We start from the raw sequence: 15,982 nt of genomic DNA on the forward strand, positions 1-15,982 counted from the left end.
TTTAAAAAGAAACATTTTTGGTGAACAACCCCACTTAAATGTTTGTAGGGAATAATATATAGATGGAAATATGTCTGATACACTGGATAGGACTAGTGATCTACTTGCACCATTTTGGTTGCAGTTTGAACTATGAGGGTAAGTTCACACTAAGGAATCCGCGCGGATAACCCGCCACAAATTTCGCCGTTCATGCCATGGACTCCATTCTATGGTCAGCACAAGAAGTGACATGACATTCCGTAGTGTGAACGCTCCCCAAAGCAGTTGCAAGTTGTGTAAACTTTGATGTTGGTAATCTTCTAGAAGACCTTTCACCTCAATTCCTCCCGGCTTGGGGAACTACGCGTCTTATAGTGTATTTAGTAAACTGAGATAACTACATGGGTGTGTTTGCACTTACAGCACAATGGTCATCACCACATAGTGCACAGTCATGCATTCATTCTTTAAAGAGTTTATTTAGGATTTGAAAAAACGAAGCTGCTTTCTCAGCGCCACCCCTGTCTTCAGGTTGTGAGTGATATTGCACCTCTAGTCCATTCACTCCAATGGAAATCATCTGCAATACTACAGGCCAGGGGTGACCGTAGCTCTCCAGCTGTTGCAAAACTACAACTCCCATCATGCCTGGACAGCCAAAGCTAAAGCTATCCAGGCATGATGCGAGTTGTAGTTTTGTAGCAGCTGAAGAGCCAAGGTTCCCTACCCCTGCTATAAAGTAACGCAGGACAAGAGTGGTGGCGTTTTTGGAATAAAGAAATTATGTTCTTTGCAATCCTGGATAAGTGCACAGCCAGCTAAATATATCTATCAATACACCTTGAAGAGGATGAAACCCTCTACAAATCCGATTACCATTAAAGTCTATGGCGCTCTATTCTCGCAGCAGATTTTTATTTCACTGTGAGTCTATAGCACTGTAAAATTTAAAGGGGTTATCCAGACTTAGAAAAACACGTCCAGTTTCTTCCAGAAAGAGCATCTCTCCTGCCCTCAGTTTGGGTGTGAGCTTTGCAGCCCAGTTCCATTAAAGTGAATGGAGCTGAATGGTAACACCACACTCAACATGGGGACAGGGTGGCGCTGTTTTTGCAATAAAGTAGCTATCAGTGTTTTTTTCTAATCCTGGATTATCCCTTTAAAGCGACTCTGTACCCACAATCTGACCCCCCACAAACCACTTGTACCTTCAGATAGCTGCTTTTAATCCAAGATCTGTCCTGGGGTCCATTCGGCAGGGGATGCAGTTATTGTCCTAAAAAACAACTTTTAAACTTGAAGCCCTGTGCCAAACGGGAGTATCTGTGCCCTAACCTTGCACCACCCCTCCGTCCCCTTCTCATCATTAGGAATTGCCTCCTATTCCTCACCTGTGTCAGCACGGCACATTGGCTGGATCGTTAAGGACCTGTGCAATGTTCAGCATGGAGAAAATGTTTCAGTGGCATTCCTAATGGTGAAGAGGGTGGGGAGGAGGGACGGAGGGGTGGTGCAAAGTTAGTTAGCTAGTTTGCATCACCTGCCAAACGGACCACAGGACAGATCTTGGATTAAAAGCAGCTATCCGAAGGTACAAGTGGTTTGGGCGGGTCCAGAGTCGTGGGTACAGAGTCGCTTTAAGATACTGTGCTGCTGTTATGTTAAAGTGAATGTAACTTGTGAGCAAGGGGATCCAGGTGGCACAGTCCTTTTTTTCTAGTTGCCGCAATCGGTGCCGTTTTTGTCTTGTTTGAATGGTAATCAGATTTGCAGCCTCACTGTGATACCTTTAAAATATAATCCTGGACAGATAACCCATAAAACCATATACCATAATATTGGTCTAGCACAAAAAAAAGGATATTGTGGCAGTTTAAAGCCGGCGAGGACAGGCAGCCCAAATACGTAACCCGGATTCCCACTCAGCGGGGCGGGTACTGTGCCATTCTGTAACAGAGCAGAGCGTTAGTGCCGCGGTTGGATGGATAGAACGATAAAACTTACGTCAATAAGATGTTGTGTTACGTGAACATTTCCCTTTCAGCTCTGGAAATGGTATTTACATCCCAAACACAATCTGGACGGACGGCTTTCGGCTTTCAGCAACTGTTTCCACGTCGGGTTAATGATTTCTCAGAGAAAAACTGTATAAATACTAATACTCCATTAATCACCGGTTATCTCGGCTGAGAGGGCAAGCGGCGGATTAACCAGTCTCCTGTAAACTACTCTCTGCTCCTTACGCATCAAGGTTCAGTTATACAACGTCCAGACAGAAGCACAAAGTTACAGCTATTAGGCCATAAACACCAAGTATACTGATAGAAGAAATAGCGGGATTCTCCAGCTCTGATAGTCACAGTTCATACCGGGCTCTTCTAGTCACTCACTAACTTGATCCCTTTCTGATGATCCCAACACTTTAACCCCTTAGATGCCACAGTCAATAGTAATCATGGCAGGTAAGTGATTTGATAGGCAGCAAGCTACCCCTTTTATCCACATAGGGGGAGGCCAGTGTGTGTGCCAGTGGTTACCAAAGGTTCCCTGTGTCTGCCGCGGCTGTGTACCTACTGTTTAAAGTGAACCTGTCACTGGATTCTGGGTGGTTACACTCACTGCATGACTGTATAGGGCTTCTCAGTCAGATTTCGTACATACCTTGATTTCACAGATTGAGCCCTCCAGCAACATAATAGCTGAGTTTTATTATTATAGAAAGGAGCTCCAAAAGCCCAGGGCTCCCCCTCTCTGGGCACAGAACTTAAAGGAGTTGTGGTCAGATTACCCCTTTAAAGTGAATCGATCAGCTGAAATGTAGATTTCAAATTGCTGACACTGTTAGATGCTGTTAGGACAAGGAGACACCTGGTACCTCTCATATATCTGTCTGTGCTTCCAGGATGAAGAGAAATACTTTTATTCTCTGGTGCAAGGAGACAGAGGCTTTTCCTGAGCTCCTGATCTGCTACAAGCTCCAATGTCTTCTCTCGCCCCCTCTTGACACCTGGAAGCTGAATCCCCAGCAGGGATAGGGATGGGAGGGGGAGAGGAGGTATTACAGAGCTTAGGAAAGCCTCTGAAGCAGACAGACAGATATATAAGAGGTACCATGTGCCTCCTTGTACTAACAGCAGCTAACAGTGTCAGAAGTTTAGAACATGGATTGTATCTGACAGATTCCCTTTAACGCTGGTTGGTATATTACCACAAATAAAAGCTACAATAAAATGGAGGGCTATTACAATGTTAGAGAGTTAAATAAACGCGCAGCATTGTGTACCTCAATGAACTGTATCTGGAAGTTCTGCTGGAACGTGTTGGCATCAATCGCTCCAAGAATAAAAGATGCTGCAATGCCAGTGATCTCACCTTGATCTGTATATGTAAATGTATAACTGCCCTAAAAAAAAAAAAGGCCTTGTCACATGACCAGAACTGTCCGTATGATACACACATCAAGCCCGAAAAGAAAAACCGTACAGTCATGTTACTTACACATGCACCCTGTTCCTCTACACAGACCACAAGGCACAGGATGTTTGTGTAATAGCGGTATACAGTACACAACCGCCTCGCAATCTGACATTTTCTAGAAGTTGCTTTCATGAAATGATATGTTGTCACATCTATGATCTTTCCAGGCTTTACCCCCTGCGCCCCTTGTGAGAAAAGGAAACTAAAAAAGGCTTTATAATAAAGCGGTATGGATATAGAAGAGGACATAAAACTAAGGCCTAGGGATATGTTGGAGCCTATCCCAATGCATCTTCTGTGGTATACAATGGCAAACCGTATGCAAATCCACAGCGCACCCTGCCGGATACATTTGTACAGGTATATACGGGACATGAGAGCACAGGGGGCGGTGGGTGTTGCAAAAGCAAGAAAAAGGGGAGGGGGGGGAATTTACTTTTACTATGAGTTAGCCTACAGATGCCCATAAAGTGAGAAACACTGATGAGTTCTGAAACCTGACAATACAGCAGGACCATTTTCTGCCAATAGAGTGCAGATTGCAGAAGAGCTAGAACTATTAGGGTGTGTTCACATGTACAGGATCTGCAGCAGATTTGATGGCACAGATTTGAAGCTGCAGATTCAAAGCACATTCTGGGCCAAATTCTGCAGATCTTGTACGTGTGAACGCACCCTTAAAGCGAATGTACCTTACAGTAGCAGATCGGCGCCGGCGCAGGGATCCCGGTGGCTCAGTCATGTTTTTTAAACACCACTTGGTTTCTGCACTTGGCGCTACTCTTTGTCCATTCACCAGCCCGGCTCTATACACTGGGGGTGGGCCCATCAAGGACTGCGCCACTAAAATCCATGCACTGACCTGCTACTGTAAAAAAGAAAAAAAAATGATTTACCTACATTCACATTTAGGCCGTGTTTACACGGTTGTGATATACGGTCCATATGCTGAACCACAGACTGAACTCTCCACCTCATATGGGGCTCCCTGCATCATTATTTAGCTCCAGGATGGCTAGAGCACTATGCTACTGGACAGTACTCTGCTGTGTCAGGTCAATAGTATCTCCTTGACCTAACAGTGTCAGTAGTTTGTCTGAATGTGAATTGCAGCTGACAAATTCCCTTTAAGGATAAGCTGCCCAGAATAAAAGTAAAAAAAAAAAAATCATGTTGTCAGCCAAGTTTAAAAGTACTTACCCCTAGAACCACATCATTACAGACCCCTGTAGTGTTGTCATAGAAGGGTATATAGTCAATGAGATTTCCTTGGGAGACGGCTCCATCTATAGATGTTATTGTGACAGCCTGAAGAGTCACATTGATCTGCAACAAAACCCAAAAGAATAACCAATAACCAAGTGCAATGCGATGTTTGATGGAGCACACTGATTTTTAACCCCTTAATGACTGCACTTAGTGTTTCCTTTCCTAAGTGCATCACAAGAGCCATACCTTTTTTATTTTTTAATCGACAGAGCTGTATGGGGGCTTGTTTTTTAGTGGAGCACAAAATGTAATATGAAATGTACAAGACAAATGTATGTATGAAATGTATGAAGATAAACCTGCAATTCTGTGAAAAAATAAAAAAAGTATTTTTATAACTGACATTCAGTGGGGGAGTATGCAGTGATCTGTATTTTTTTTGGATAGATGGGATTTCCTGATCACTTTTTGTTACATTTTTTGGGATATTCTTTCTGGCATTACTATTTTAGTTCAATAATATTCTATTCAATGAGGTTTTTTGAGCATTTTACATTGATTCCCTATTAATGGGATGAGCCAGTGGTCGAGAAAAGACTGGCAGCAAGCATGGGAATCGGGCGGTTTTAAAAAGGAAACAAAACGTGGCACCAGGATCCCCGCGCCAGTGCCAAGCAGCTAAAAAAAGGGGGGGGGGGGAGCGATGTACTTGGCGTCTTTTTCAGGTATGGCTGCGAACAAGTGCCGCCAGTTCGTATGAGATTCCCATGGTGACATATTCACCTTAATAGCAACAGAAGATGTGAAAATAGCCTGAACAGAACTTCTTACCGTTTTTTGTGAAGTCGGCACCTGCCATATGAAAAAAAAAAAAAGCATTATAAAGAGAAAGGCAAGAAGGCATAACATTTAATAACACAAAACACCACAGCTTTCCAAATCTTATCACTACAAATGTTCTGACTGATTTCCATTGGTCACACAGCAGATGTCTGGGCGTTCTGTACAGTTCTGTCCAGACACGTGCCAGCATATCCTTGGAAATGGACTCCACTGTGTCAGTAATGCATTGTCCCAGGTTGGTGTTAAGAGAGGAGACAGAAAAACCATGTGACTCAAGGACAAAAGTAAACATGCAATAAATGTAAAGGCCATGACCCCTTCTTTTTATTTGCCAAGGATACTGTCACTGGCCACTCCTACTTGGACACCTTAAAGGAATGGCGTATGCCACAAATAAAGAAAGACCTGCCAAACGTAGTTTTGTTTTCTGATACCTTAAAGTGATAAGGTCAACCCTATCAGGAGTTCTGAGCACCATTCTTACGCTTATATTCTGGATATTTTATATACTACAGTGTAAAGGATTTGTTGGACTCTTCCCTGTATGTTATTGTTGGTGGACAGTGCTATATGGGCAGGGCTTCACAGCAGTGGTGACCTACATCCCCGCCTACATCAGTGCCGAAACCCCCGCCCCCTCGGTGACATCATTGCCTCTTAGACCTCGCCCCCTTGGCAGCAGCATCGGAATGGGCTGACCTAGAGGATTAGACCCCACCCCCTCTGTGTCGGGTGGATCAGAGGGGGCCTAGGCCTCTTGGTGCCAAAGTAAGCGGGGATATAATAACCTGCCACTTCTTTCTGTGAGGCTACATCAAGAACTTGGAGTCCCTGCTCCCCAAACTACAGGATCTAAACACCCTGAAATAACACATCACTGAAACAACAAAGTCCATATTCGAGGATATGCTGGTAAGACCGCACGGAAGACCGCGCTGCAGCACATCCTCTCCTTGTACTCATCCTAAGAACAGAAAGTGGATGTGCTGCAGTGTGGTCTTCCCCCGGCTTGTTCTCCCGATCAGTATGGGTGTGAACACTCAGACCTGGACCGACCAATACTTTTGGCATGTTTTAAAGACATGTCAACAAGTTTTTTGTAATGACAGCGACACTTTAAATAAAGGGGCATCTGAGCAGAACCATACCTATTGTCTTTTCAGAACGTATCGTATACAGCGCTGGGATAATATTACTATACTTTTGATCACTTACAGTTAATACTTCGACGTTTGTGTAAGTTCCGAGAGTCAGGACCGGGATTGAGCAATTTCCTATCTGGATGTTTCGACTACATGCAAAGTTTTGATTCTGCAAAAATCCTATTGAAAAAAAAGACAAGATTCCTCACACAGTATTCATACGGAGAGCACAAGCCACTTAGTGTGCACAGCGGATGAGGTTAGGTATAAACCCAGCGACATTTCTTATTTACATCAAAACAAGTGATATCAGACATGAACAACAATGGGGGGAGATAAATGTGCGCGCAAGAATTGGGGCACAGTATGCAAAAATCTACAATTTGACAAGGGGGTGTGACTAAGTGAAAGGTGGGTGTGGCTTTGGAAAAAAGGCATGGTGCACACATTTTTCCCTTAAAAGTAAGGCAATTTAAGAATGGTCTAAATTTTAGACTAGACATTTTTAAAGATGCCCCAGATTCTCAAAGAGTATACAGACTTATATACAGAGGTCTCATAGGCTTTTATTTCATATACCAATCACTTTAATAGCAGAACACAGAATTGCTGGGATTCAGAGCTGCGATTTGGTCTACTGGGTAAGGCTGCATTCACACGTTCCGGGAAGTTGTCCGTCATTTTTACAGTCCATTGCTTTCTATTGGGCTATTCAGATGTTCCGTGATTTCACGGATCCGTGATCCGTTCCGTTAAAAAATAGGACATGTCATTACTCGGAACGGATGCACGGAAAGGATTCCCCATAGAAATCAATGAGATCCGTGTTTTTCACGGATGTGACATCCGTGTTCATCCTTGAAAAACACGGATGTGATTTAATTAATGTAATTTAAAATGCTTTAACACAGATCCGTGAAAAAAACGGACACGGGTGCAAAACGGATGAAAAACGGACTGTTTTGCACGGATCACGAAGGTAGCTGCCAGACCACAATCACGGACCGGGAAAAACACTGAACGTGTGAATGCAGCCTAAGATAGGTACCCTGTAAAATCTGATGCACACTTGGACCATCTAAGGTGTAAACTTAACTTATTTACATCATATTTAAAATGGAAATGCAGAGAAATTTATTTTCTTTCTAATCAACTGGTTTCAGAAAGTTATATAGATTTCTAATATACTTCTATTCAAAAATCTCCAGTCTTCCAGTACTTATCAGCTGCTGTATGTCCCGCAGGAAGTGGTATATTCTCTCCAGTCTGGCACAGTGCTCTCTGCTGCCACCTCTGTCCATGTCAGGAACTGTCCAGAGCAGGAGGGGTTTTCTATGGGGATTTGCTGCCGCTCTGGACAGTTCCTGACATTGACACAGTGCTCTCTGCTGCCACCTCTGTCCGTCTGGAAAGAATACATCACTTCCTGCAGGACATACAGCAGCTGGTAAGTACTGGAAGACTGTAGATTTTTGCACAGAAGTAAATGACAAATCTACATAACTTTCTGACACTAGTTGATTTAAAAAAAAAAAAAAAAATTGCCAGAATTATTGTCTAAAATATCTGAAATAATATGCGTAATATAGATGTAAATGAAAAAATAGAGGACACACTGAAAAACAAAAAGGAGTCTTCAATAGCTGAAAAAAAAAAACATCTTACCTACTGGGTTGCTGTCTGTGCATTCATTTGTACCCAGAGGAGCAGGGAGTTTTAGGTAAGAGGCACGAGTCAGGATGGGAGAACCATACTAAAAAAAATTATAAAATAATGAAATACAGTAAATCACGGTGAGCCATTGGTTAAATTTAGACATTTTCATCAGACAAAAATCAGGTTATCATCCACTGCAGCTCCAATTGGCCTGGGGCAAACAAAACTTCTGCCATGTTGTAGTAGAGACACGTCAAAAGTTTTGATCGGTTGGGGTCTTAGTGTTCGGACCCTTACCAATCGTGAGAGTCAACGGACGTCCGCGCTCAGTGCAGTGCTCTCTCAGCTCTGTGTCACATGGTGAGTCGGACTAACAATGTAAGGGCCCTATTACACGAGACGATTATCGTGTGAAAAATCGTTATATCGATAGAATTTAAATGATAATCATTCTGTGTAATTGCAGGCAATGATCGGAAAATCGTTCGTATGTCGTTAATCGTTGATTTAGATCTGAACCTAAAATTATCGTTAATCGTTCGCTATAATTCCACGTTCGTTCGCTCAAGTACTGCATTTTTTTCACAAATCGTTCAGTTTAATAGCACATTGCCCATTGTTTTCCTGAGATCAGAAGGAATAAAACAATTGTAATAACGATCGCAATTACAATCGTAATAACAATCGTATCTAACAATTATTGTTCTGTGTAATATGGTGAACGATTTCAGGTTATTGATAAACAATCTCGTTTGTGATTGTTTATCGTTAGTCGTTAAAAATCGCTCAGTGTAATAGGACCCTAATGCTGCATTTACATGGAGCGATAATTCGCCCAATCGATCGTTTAACGATTTTGAAGCAACAATTTGTTTTTTATAACAATCAGCGTTTAAACGAATAAATCGTTAGAAAATTTATAAGAAAAATAGTTATTGCGATCGTTTTTAAGATCGCTTAAGCCCATCTTTTACATAGGGTGAATCTTTGAAAGACTGTTTACACGAAGCGATCTGCGAATTTTTAGCGAACGACAAATGGCGATTTGAGAACATGTTGAAAGATCAAAATGAACGATTTTTCGCTCGTCGCTTGATCGTTTGCTGTGTTTACATGGAACGATTATCGCTCAAATGCGATCGTTATTGCGAAAATTTGACCGATAATCGTTCCGTGTAAACGCAGCATAAGTCTATGAACCTGACTCTTTTCACTGACACAGACCAGGGAATAGACCACGTGATCGGTAAGAGCCTGAACACGTCAAAAGTTTTTGCTTGCTGGACTCCTTGTTCCCTGTTTGCTGCCACTGCTATTGCCCGTGGTGGCAGCGGGTGATCACTAGATCGTCCGGGCAGCCCATAGGGGATACGGTCTGCAACCGGTGCTCCTATTCCATGGAGCAGATCGCTGCTATAGGAGTCGTGACATGTTGAAATGTTGACATGTAGAAAGACAAACGACTACAACGATTAGCCGTTATCGTTCATGTCAGCTGACTGTTGTCTTCTATAACACAGGACTATTATCAGTCATAATGGCCAATATTGGACGATAATCGTTCTATCCTTATCTAAGAGCCCTATTTCACTTTCACGCTGTCTAACAAGTCTCTGCCAGCTTCTCCCCACCGGCCTTGGTCTCCCCCTGTCTGGGTATAGGCAGAGATCTATGAATGAAGGTTTGCAAAGTCAGATAGGAACCACCAGGGACCGCACTGATCACTAATGGTTCGGGCAGCATGAATTCAGCATTTTATGGTTCAGGCAGCATTTAATGCTACAATCTGCTGGACTGGAGACTGGCTGGCAGAACAGCTACTGTCCCCTTACCATAGGGTCTCTTTAATAGATCATACCCTATTTGCCTACAGCAGGAAGACTAAGCAAGGCGGATTATATATTATACACAACAATATATGGGAGATTAAGTGTTTGCTTCTTTGTGTGGGAAACCTATTTCTCTGGCATTGTAAAGACGAAGAGGATTTTGGTGGAGCTCATCTTCTGCCCAGAACAAACACAGGAGATAAGGGCCGTGCCATGCGCTCGTGTAATGCACCTGCATGTATATTTACACAGAAAGAGGAATTGAACTTCTGTCCGTGGTGTCTGAGCCGCATCAAATAACCAAATTACCAAAAGTAAAAATAGATCCGTACCCGAAACACCGCAAAGAGAGAAGCACAATGTTCATTCTCGCTGAGGTTTATTATGTTTGTATCATCTAACCACATATCACATCAGGCCATAACACCACGACCTCTTCTCTCCACTCACAGTACAGGTGCAGCCAATGGTTCCTGTATTTCAGACAGATATTACATATATTACCTACTCCCCTCATATAGCTAAATGCCTCCCTCCAGTCAAAAAACTGAAGAGACTAATAAGTATTAGGATACTGCTGCAATGCCTTCAGTTTATCTTTTCTATCTACTTTATGTTGTTTCTATACAGCAGCATTCTCCAACGCCATTCTATGGAGGACCTGTCACCATTCCTGAGCTCACAGTCCCTAGATCTATAATTTAATAGAGCAAACTCTGGTCCGCCGGCCGTGGTGCAATTGTGCTGGTTGAAAAAAAAAGAAAAAAAGAGACTAAACGCAGGAAGTTCCAGTCATCTGCGCTCACAGAGAAGGGAGTCATGTGATTAATGGACGCATGGAGTTGTGTTACTCTACTGGCCGGGACTTCATGTGTTCAGTCTCTTACATCAACCAGCAGAAACTAAAAAGCTTTAGGAGACTGGACCTGGATATAGTAAGTATAGCTGTTATATAGCTGCCTTCAGGAGAATGGACCTGGATACAGTAAGCATAGTTGTTATATAGCTGCCTTCAGGAGACTGGACCTGGATACAGTAAGTATAGCTGTTATATAGCTACTTTCAGGAGACTGGGCCTGGATATAGTAAGTACAGATGTAATATTGCTGCCTTCAGGAGACTGGACCTGGATACAGTAAGTATAGCTGTTATATAACTACTTTCAGGAGACTGAACCTGGATACAGTAAGTATAGCTGTTATATAGTTACTTTCAGGAGACTGGGCATGGATACAGTATGTATAGCTGTTATATAACTGTCTTCAGGAGACTGGACCTGGATACAGTAAGTATAGCTGTTATATAGCTGCCTTCAGGAGAATGGACCTGGATACAGTAAGTATAGTTGTTATATAGCTGCCTTCAGGAGAATGGAGCTGGATACAGTAAGTATAGTTGTTATATAGCTGCCTTCAGGAGACTGGACCTGGATACAGTAAATATAGCTGTTATATAGTTACTTTCAGGAGACTGGGCCTGGATACAGTAAGTATAGCTGTTATATAACTGTCTTCAGGAGACTGGACCTGTATACAGTAAGTATAGCTGTTATATAGCTGCCTTCAGGAGAATGGACCTGGATACAGTAAGTATAGCTGTTATATAGCTGCCTTCAGGAGAATGGACCTGGATACAGTAAGTATAGCTGTTATATAGCTGCCTTCAGGAGGCGGCACCTGTATACAGTAAGTACAGCTATTATATAGCTGCCTTCAGGAGCCTGGACCTGGATACAGTAAGTATAGCTGTTATATAGCTGCCTTCAGGAGACTGGACCTGGATACAGTAAGTATAGCTGTTATATAGCTGCCTTCAGGAGACTGGACCTGGATACAGTAAGTATAGCTGTTATATAGCTGCCTTCAGGAGACTGGACCTGGATACAGTAAGTATAGCTGTTATATAGCAGCCTTCAGGAGACTGGACCTGGATACAGTAAGTATAGCTGTTATATAGCTGCCTTCATCAGACTGGACCTGGATACAGTAAGTATAGCTGTTATATAGCTGCCTTCAGGAGACTGGACCTGGATACAGTAATATAGTTGTTATATAGCAGCCTTCAGGAGACTGGACCCGGATACAGTAAGTATAGCTTTGTTATAAAGCATGAGAACTAAAAAAAAATAATGAATGTAAATTGCAAACATGCTTTATATCACATCCCCTTAAAGAGTCACTGTTGTTCATTTTTTTTTACAGAAATCAATAGTCCAGGCGATTTTAAGAAACTTTGTAATTGGGTTTATTAGGCAAATCTGCCATTATCTGCATGTAAAAAGCCTTTTCCCAGGTCCCCCTCCTCTTCTTTCTGTCATCCACTGCTCAGAATCAGGAAATCTCGATTGTTTTCATCAGTCGGATCTGTCTGTTCTATGAAGAGGGGAGGGGGAAGGAGGGAGATTAGCGGGCAGCTGAGAGCCTAGAACAAAGGATAACACAGCGGGGGAGCTATTCAGAGCCCTATTCAGAGGTCAGACAGGTCAGTGGTGACTGTCAGAGGTGATGTAAATTAACTCTTTGTTGTCCTGTTTTGCTGCTTTTACTTTCTCTCTCCATAGGAAAACCACGAAGACAGGGGGGAGAGCTTCAAATTGCTTTTTCATGATAAAAATTCATTTTTCGGATAATTACAAAGTTTCTTAAAATCGCCTGTACTATTGATTTCTGCAATAAAAAGTTTAACGACAGTGACACTTTAAGGTTTACATTCTGAAAGTTTGTAATGACCGTGACACTTTAAAGCCCGTAAAGATGAGCAGTATTAGTGAATCTATTAGTGTATGTTCCAAACTGCATCTTATTTCAGTAAAGTCAACATTAGATTTTATATTTCATATGACATATGACATGTGAGACCATTAGGAGCACTGCCCGGCCCCATAGCACCAATCCGCCCCTGGCCAGCCCGCCCCTTCCTAATGATAATAAATAGAGCAGGCCAGATCGGTGCTATAGGGGGCAGTGCTCCTAACGGTCTCACAAGACCATGGAACAAACTATTAACTGTACCGGAAGAGCCCAGAAGAGAAAGGATGAATGTTGGCCTTCTGATTTGTTCTATATGAATCGTGTTTTCACTCAGAATTGTTTGCCACCATCTTTTTATTTAGTTTCATTTATGTGAGAAGCTTCAGAGATTGGAATGACGGACTCTGCATTATATATGACAAACCAATGGTACAGCAGGCAATATGGATAAATCAGGAAAATGTTTACCTCATACTTTGTGGCATTGCGGGCTGCAGCTGATCCAACTGTGTTCTGTACATTACCATCACTGCCAAAGCCCATTCCGCCAAATTCCTGGAGAAGACTATCGAAATTTGCCGCTGTTGGATCATCTGGGGTTACGAAGGACAATGCTGGCGGATCTATAGCAAGTAGTAAGAAAATACAAATATGTGTACCTGTCACTACTAAGAACTTTTAACAATTAACATTGTTTTTATTGTGTGAGATGGATGGAGGGAGTGTATACAGTAAGTCCTGGCACCTGCAAGTTACTGAAGCATTTCTCCATTTTTTGTCCATATTAGCCACAGCCGCGTGCAACCTGCACAGTGTGAACAGTGGTATTGGAGTACTGGCCATTCAGGGCTCCAGATGGCGACCAAAATGGTCGCCAATGCGACTGATATTTTGCAAATGGCGCCCAGATTTATTAATCTGGGCGCCATTTGCGACTTGCCCCGGCGGCGGCGTGCTGTTTCTTTAAGTCCGGGCCCCCGGCTGATGCGCGGCTGCCGGGGGTGTCCCATCCTATCCCCGGCAGCGCGGCGCATCAGTGAGCTGCCTGGGGCCCTGACTTCCGGCACAGGAAGCGCACGTCAGAGACGCTTCCTGTGTCAGAAGTCACAGCCCCGGCGTACAGGGAGCTCACTGATGCGCCGCGCTGCCGGGGATAGGACGGGACACCCCCGGCAGCCGCGCATCAGCCGGGGACAGCACCTGAAGAAGAAGAGGATCGCCGGGGGAGCGGGTTGTCAGGTGAGTTTGTGTGTTTGTTTTTTTTAAATACTGCTTAGCATAGAGGAAAGGGGGGGGGCATCTATAATGGGGGGAAGAGAAGGGGGGGCATCTATAATGGGGGGAGAAGAGGGGCCATCTTCAAGGGGGGGAGAGGGGGCTATCTATAAGGGGAGGGGGTATCTATAAGGGGGGGAGAAGAGGGGGCATCTATAATGGGGGGGGAGGAGGGGGCATCTATAATGGGGGGGGAGGAGGGGGCATCTATAATGGGGGTAGAGGGGGTCATCTATAAGGGGAGGGGGTATCTATAAGGGGGGGAGAAGAGGGGGCATCTATAATGGGGGGGAGAGGGGGCATCTATAATGGGGGGAGGAGGGGGCATCTATAATGGGGGGAGGAGGGGGCATCTATAATGGGGGTAGAGGGGGTCATCTATAAAAGGAGGGGGTCATCTATAAGGGGAGGGGGCCATCTATAAGTGTAGGGCAAACTGGCTGCAGACACTGGGAGATAGATATATGCACAATTATTATTATCAGGGCCCCTCAGGTGTCTGTATTGTAGGGGGTCACTTGCATTAGTCACTAGGTGAGAGATATATCTATCTATATACACATCTTGTGGGGGGTCACTATGGCTGCAGTCATAAGTCTAGCTCAGTATGTATAGACTGTTGCAAGCTTTTAAAGGGAACCTGTCACCCCCGGTGCCGGGGTGATAGGCTCCCAACCCCCCGTTAGAACCCCCTATACTCACCTCATCGCGCCGGGTCCCGCTTCTGAAGATGGTCGGGTCACGGAGATCTCAGCCGCTGCAGCCCGGCGCGCACACTGAGAGATGAGTCCAACGCTCATAGAGAATGACGGAGCACTGGACTCTCCCGTCATTCTCTATGAGCGTTGGACTCATCTCTCAGTGTGCACGCCGGGCTGCAGCGGCTGAGATCTCCGTGACCCGACGCGATGAGGTGAGTATAGGGGGCTCTAACGGGGGGTTGGGAGCCTGTCACCCCGGCACGGGGGTCGACAGGTTCCCTTTAAGTTCAAGTTCAGAAGATTAAGCCTCATTAAAAGGCTAGCCAAGTGAAGTACTGAGTCAGACTGTATATGGTTGTCAAGTTGCAAGTTTCCATGTTGAACGTTTTCAAACTAAGAAAAGAGAGAATCTAAAGGAGGAGGATGCTGCCGTGGCCTCTGCACACAGTAAGTCCCATTTAACATAACATTAATTTTACATGGTTTAAAATGTTGGCGACCAAATATTCTATTTGGCGCCTAAATTTTTCAGGTTAGGAGCCAATGGCTCCCAGGTAAATTTTTTAGTCTGGAGCCCTGCCATTTTTTGCTTTTTATGTCATCATACATGTAAAAATGATGTCCATACAGGCCTTGCCCTAAACTGTTACTTCTCTACGCTCCCGGTCTTCTCCTGCCCTCTGCTCATTCCTGGAGCCGCAGCTGAAGCTTTAAAATTGTCTCTGAGCTGACAGGCGGCTCAGATGATGACTGTCCGGACTACCATGGCCACGGGAATTGTAGTTTTAAAACTGCTGGGGAAATAGGAACCCTGCTGTATGAATTTATATTCATATTACAGAAGTAGCATTGTGACTGATCATTGTATTACATGGCACTTGTCTGTATGTACAAAAACATCCAATTGTTTGGGAAACTACAAACAACTTTCATAAAGTACAGGAGAACTGTGAGAGCGGCGACGGGTGTGTACCTGTGTATTAGAATAAATCCTTTTCATGGATTATTAATCCTAATTCATCTCAGCACTTCTGTCATCTGTGTACACAGGATTTGTTTACAGTGGGCCTATTACATTGTATAACAGCTAGTATAACACAGTGTATGAACGCCTCCAA

The 15,982-nt window shown here is 43.8% G+C and overlaps 1 protein-coding gene across 2 annotated transcripts in view; it reads right to left on the minus strand.

Annotated features, from left to right (window-relative positions):
• TCTN1 (tectonic family member 1) overlaps positions 1-15,982 on the minus strand; it is a 120,018-nt gene that overhangs the window by 15,403 nt on the left and 88,633 nt on the right. For both annotated transcript variants that reach the window (XM_069960796.1, XM_069960797.1), the window contains exons 4-10: positions 13,357-13,511; positions 8,319-8,406; positions 6,727-6,833; positions 5,500-5,520; positions 4,660-4,785; positions 3,266-3,385; positions 1,845-1,929 (exon numbers count right to left, since the gene is read on the minus strand). In XM_069960796.1, the coding sequence (XP_069816897.1) occupies positions 1,845-1,929; positions 3,266-3,385; positions 4,660-4,785; positions 5,500-5,520; positions 6,727-6,833; positions 8,319-8,406; positions 13,357-13,511 (702 nt within the window). The remainder of the gene's footprint in view (positions 1-1,844; positions 1,930-3,265; positions 3,386-4,659; positions 4,786-5,499; positions 5,521-6,726; positions 6,834-8,318; positions 8,407-13,356; positions 13,512-15,982) is intronic.

The sequence above is a fragment of the Dendropsophus ebraccatus genome, chromosome 3 (assembly GCF_027789765.1).
Source record: "Dendropsophus ebraccatus isolate aDenEbr1 chromosome 3, aDenEbr1.pat, whole genome shotgun sequence".
Lineage (NCBI taxonomy): Eukaryota > Metazoa > Chordata > Amphibia > Anura > Hylidae > Dendropsophus > Dendropsophus ebraccatus.